General features: G+C 49.9%; 1 protein-coding gene across 1 annotated transcript; it reads right to left on the bottom strand.

Moving 5' to 3' along the window:
- Window positions 1–2,987: 2,987 nt before the first annotated feature.
- Window positions 2,988–4,783, bottom strand: LOC128406318 (brain-specific homeobox/POU domain protein 3-like). Its single transcript, XM_053373618.1, has 2 exons — window positions 4,589–4,783; window positions 2,988–4,006 (listed from the first exon to the last, which is right to left on the bottom strand). The coding sequence occupies exons 1-2, from the start codon at window positions 4,706–4,708 to the stop codon at window positions 3,077–3,079; spliced, it is 1,050 nt and encodes a 349-aa protein (XP_053229593.1). The 5' UTR covers window positions 4,709–4,783; the 3' UTR covers window positions 2,988–3,076.
- Window positions 4,784–5,451: the final 668 nt, after the last annotated feature.

Consider the following 5,451-nt stretch of genomic DNA (forward strand, 5'->3'; position numbering starts at 1 on the left):
CACAGCACATCGTTCAGTGTTAAGCGCCCAGATCACAGGAAGCCACAGTTGTCTACACTGACTGGCAGTGGCTCCGTAGGATTTCAGACCTGGAATATCTCCCAGCCCTACAGAGAGATGCTGGGGGTTGATCCCAGGGCCTTGTGCGTGCAGAAGAGATGCCCAGCCAGGTAGTTACGGCTCCTTCCTAACCAGTCCAAGCTTACTGGCACTGTCTTCCCGGGTTTCAAACCTAGAGTCTCTTGCAACCCAGCTTGAGGTACCTAAGAGCTTTTGCATGCAAAGCAGATGCCCTGTCTCTAAAACAAACTTACATCAGAAATCTGAGGCATTCTGGAGCCTGCTGCGTGTGTATGAATGTGCGTGCATCTTTTGATAATTATACAATAATTTTCTAAGTATTCCTGTTTTTTCTGTTAATTCAAGTAAAACGCTAATTAACCAGATAGGCTGGGCCCATCCTTTGAAATAAGTAGGCAGGCCAGACCAAAATCGCTCCCACCCTTTCTATCCCTGTTGAAACCGAATTAAGTTCTCAACAAAACCGGAATCGATCCATATTATTTTCTCAGATAAATAGCCTGCAAGCTTATCTACTCAAAACAACTACAGAAGCTCGGGCACAACCTGAACCGCTAACCAACCAACCACCCGCCTGCAGGAGAACTCTTATTGAGATCGGTGACTGTTTTCCGTTGACCGCTTCTCATTAGGAGAGTCTTAATGGAAAGCATTTCAGCTTCAGAAGAGTTTATTGACAACTCAATGTGTAGGCTGTAATGAAATATTTCGTTGAATTTTCTGGTCTCCCAGCTACTCCTTCCCTGCCACGCAGTAATCGTGGGAAGTCCCAAGCCACCGGTTCAGGAGAAAATAGAAGGTAATAACTGCATGCACTCTTTGCCCCCTAAAGAAGGAGCCCCCCAGACTTTAGGGGAAGCAGCCAGAAAGACTAAAAATCAGCCGCAACTCCCCTGCTCCCTCCCGCTATTTAGACTATTTATTTATCCAATCGGAGTTGGACATCCATAGTACTTCTAGTAAAATCAAAAACTAAAACATTCTACACTACAAAGAGGAAGGGGAGGGGAAGAGCAACGCCAGAGGTTTGTAAGCTACGAAGGTTCCAAAGGAGTGTTTGCAAAAGGAAGTAGTTACTGCGCAGCAACAAGGAAGACAAGTTGATTGTAGAGGGAAACTACCTCTTGGTTCCACTGGGTATAGCTATTTCCTTTCAACAGCATTTTGCGCTATGCGTTCTACTTTGTAACATTTTTAAAAATCGAGGCGAATAGTTCCCCGACCCAAGACTTATAGAATAAAGAACCTTTGCTTGTAAACAGGGGGCGGGGGGGGCGGTGACCTGAGTTGTGCTTTAATCCCGGGACTCACATTCCTTTCCTGCCCAGATCATCCAAAGCCGTGGAGCGGGGTGAGGTAAAACGTGCGTGTTTTATTTGAACTTGTGTAGCATACACGGACACATCATTTCATTCGTCACGCACTCACACAAACGAATAATACAATCTTTCTATTTTCTTTCCTTAAAAAACAGTGACATGGAGACCATTTTGCTATTACATAGGCAAAGCGAAACGAAATAATTTTTTTTTTGTTTTTTGTTTTAGAAAGTGCCAAGTTAAATCTTTGCAGAGGAAGAAGTTGTTTGCTAATAATTAATTTTGTTAACCACCGTGTTTGGTTTTTAAAAGAAGAAGACATAAATCAGAATATTTTACCTTCCTCACACCCCGCAGAAAACAAAACAATCTTTTGGATAGTTGCATTCTAGAAACAAAAATGAGAGGGAGGGGGTCCTGGTGGGGGCGACAAAAAGCGTGACTTGTTGTATAATAACAAACTCAAAACATCGAAGCAAAGGGGAAGCCTGAAGTCACAATATCTGCACACTTCCCTGGGAGTAAGTCCCATTGAACTCAATACGATTTACTTCTAAGTAGAGATGCGTAGGATTGCGCTGTGCGTTAGAAACCAAGGAGCTCCTTCTGCCCTTGCGACATTCATATCCACACACCCCCAGCGCAATTCCACAGGTTTGAAGAGTAATAAAGGCGATATTTAATGATTTGATTGTCAAAGCGCTGTTGTTGTTGTTGGTTGTACAGTGAAATTATACAGGATTAAATAGTTCAAGTGAAGTCAAATCAAAATTTTAAATCAAGCTCTCTCCACCATCACCCGGTTTTCCAAATCAGCCAGACAGGTTCCTTTGATATTTGCTCTTCTTTTCTCTCCCTCCCCCCCCCCTTTTAATTTTTTTTTTTTAAGGATGAGGTAGGAACAGAAGATTTATTGCAAAGAATGCGGTTGGATTTTGCTGTGGGGCAAGGAGAGGATCGGAAGGCTGAAGCATGCGAGGCGAAGCCGGGTCTGGGATGGGGTGAAGAGTGCCGGAGAGGTAAACCAATGGGAGCAAGGGTAGTAGTAATAATAATTTAAAAATCTCATCGAACAGAAGCCAGCAAAAAGTGTTAAAAAACAAACAAACTTTTGGAACTCGGGAGGAAAGAGGGAGTGTTTGTTTGCTTTCGGTTTCAAGCTTCCTTCCTTTCCCCCCTCCATATCTCGTTTGCTTGAAAATACAGGGATGGAAATGGGATGGAAATATGAAGTCCCTTTTTTCATTTAAAAAAAGAAAAGAAAAAGTAAACCCACGAAAAAGACTCAACTTTTTCACTCACCAGGAATATGGTACAGTAGCATAGGGGTTTTCCCCCTCACTCCTGTATATATCTATTGAAGTATTTGCATTGTTCTTTTACTTAGTAAACAAAGAGTCTTTATTCTCTCTTTCTTTCTTTCTCTCTCTCTTTCTTTCTTTCTTTCTTTCTCTCCCTCTCGGATGGGGCTGGTTGAGTTGTGTCTGCCTTTCGTTACCCCTCGGCCAAGGGAGTTCCAGTAAGTCCAACACAGGGTGCGCTATAGAGCTCCCCATGCTCGTGGGAGATGTTTTCACCCCTTTTAATTTTAGATTCATCATTGTCCCTCCGTTTTAGGCGTCCTTTTTGCCTTCTATCCCCCTCCGCTCTTCCTTCCCTTTCCCCATCCTTTCTCCTCAATAAGCGGCGGAGAATTTCATGCGCTTCTGCTTCTGCCTTTGATTGCAAAACCAGACCCTCACCACGTTCTTCTTCAGGTCCAGCTTCTCGGCGATGGCGGCGATCTTCTCCGACGAAGGCCGTGGCTGGACAGCGAAGTAGGCCTCCAGCGAGCGCTTCTCCGGCGCCGCGATGGAGGTGCGCTTGCGCTTCTTGTCTCCCGTCGAGTACACCTCGGGCTTGGCCATCTTCTCGCGCTGGGCCCGCTCCGCCTCCTCCAGCCAGGCTTCCAGGATGGGCTTGAGGGCCACCATGTTGTTGTGCGAGAGGGTGAGCGACTCGAAGCGGCAGATGGTGCTCTGGCTGAGGCATCCGACGCCGGGGATCTTGAGGTTGGCCAACGCGGAGCCCACGTCGGCCTGCGTCACGCCCAGCTTGATGCGCCGCTGCTTGAAGCGCTCGGCGAAGGACTCCAGCTCCCGCGGGTCCGTCTCTGTCTCCGGGCCGGCCAAGACAGTGTGCGATGCCAGGCCGTGGGGCGGGTGGTGGCCCATGCCCATGGGCGGCTGGCCGTGCGCTGGGTGCCCCATGGCATTGAGGGCCGGCAGGTGGGCGTGAGGGTGGGGGTGCGCGGGCGCTGCCCCCACGTCCGGTAGCGGCAGGGCTGAGTTGAGGTGCTCCAGCAGCTCGCCATCCAGGCCCTGAGCAGGCTGGTGATGATGGTGGTGATGGTGAGCGTGGTGCGAGTGGCCGCTCAGCACCGACGGGTGGTGCAGGTGCACCGACGACGAGGTGGGCGTGCAGGAGACCGAGACGCTGCTCATGGTGTGGTAAGTGGCGTCCGGCTTGAAGGGGTGGCTCTTCTGCGAGACAATGTCCACCGCCGCCAGGGCCTCGGCCCCGCGCAGCAAAGTCTCGTCCAGGCCGGCGAAGAAGTTACTTTGCAGCTGCGAGGGGGTGGGGAGAGAGATGGACAGAGCTCAGAGAGAGGCACGCAACCAGAGAAGAAAAGCAGGCACCTATCCACCACCTCCGACCCTAGCTGGGTCGCCTTGCTGCTGGGATATATCAAATGAACCTTTCCTGCCCCCCCTTTCTTTCCCGAAAGTATACCGTTTCCTACCTTCACGTGTCTCCCCTCCTCATTTGTGCCATGCAACTTTTGAGAGGAGGACTGGGCTTAGGTAAACAGGAAGGGCCGGGACACTGCCGTCGGATCTCCGCAGAGTCGCCTTCTTCCTCTTTCCAGACTTTGCCCGAGTTATCTTTCGGGCTCACCCATCACCCCAAATGTCCCGCGCCCCTCTCTTCCCTCTTCCTGCACCCCCGACTTGGAAATTTGATTTGCACCTTCGCAGAGGCTCCCGTCTAGGGGATCGGAGAGAACCAGTCCAACTGAGTAGGTCACGGGGTGGAGAAGGGAAGCAAGGGATCCAGGTACCGACATCCTTTCACAGAAATACTAGCTCCCATCTTCACTTTCCTCTCTCCCCCACCTCCATCCCCTTTCCGTATAACCCGTTCCTTACCTGCGGGGCAGGCAAACAAGCCCTCCGGATGGCCTCGGAGCTGGAGTGGAGGTGGGTGTACTTGGGCTCGTGCAGGATGGGGTGCATGCTGAACGCCTGTTTGCTGTTCATGGACATCATGGTGGTGATTATGGTGGTGGCGGCGTTGGCGAGGAGCAGGAGGAGACCAGCAGGTGACCGCGCCAGCCCGGCTCCCCTTATTGTCTCTGCCGGCGCTCTTGCACTATCAATGACATTATAGAGCCGCCCAGACCACACCCTTCCAGCGGGCCGTCCTCCCATTGGCTGCGGGCGAAGAACTCCGCCCCGCCCACTTCCGAGATCTCCGAGCCTGAAAGGGATTTTATTTGGTTTAGCAGGAGAAGCGCTCACGCTCCTTGCTCGCCCTTTTGCCGCCAGAGCTCCCGGAGGCGGCTTGTCAAAGAAGAAAGAGGGCCAGGGAGCTTCTCTATTATTATTATTATTGTTGTTATCATTATTTATTTATCATCATCATCATCATCATCATCATCATTATTTATTATTATTAGTAGTAGTATTACATTAAAAACATTTTTTTTTACTGTCACCTGTCCTGGAAATGAGTTATATCCATTGGCTGCGGCTGCCTGCCTTTGGGGAGTGACCTCCTGCTCATTCTGTTAAACTGGGGTGCGGGGGGGGGGAGAAGTATTGCACTGACTACCACTGTTCTAGCCCTGTCTGAATTAAACCTCACGTGCAGCAAGCAGCAGAGTTAAGGAAGCAGAAAAAAATATCAGCGTCAGGACATATGGGGAGAGAAATACAAGGATAAGCAGTTCCGACCGGGGGGAGGGGAAGTCCTAGCAGCCCCCTCCAAAACAATGTATCTGAAAGTTGTG

Source organism: Podarcis raffonei, chromosome Z, assembly GCF_027172205.1.
Source record: "Podarcis raffonei isolate rPodRaf1 chromosome Z, rPodRaf1.pri, whole genome shotgun sequence".
NCBI lineage: Eukaryota > Metazoa > Chordata > Lepidosauria > Squamata > Lacertidae > Podarcis > Podarcis raffonei.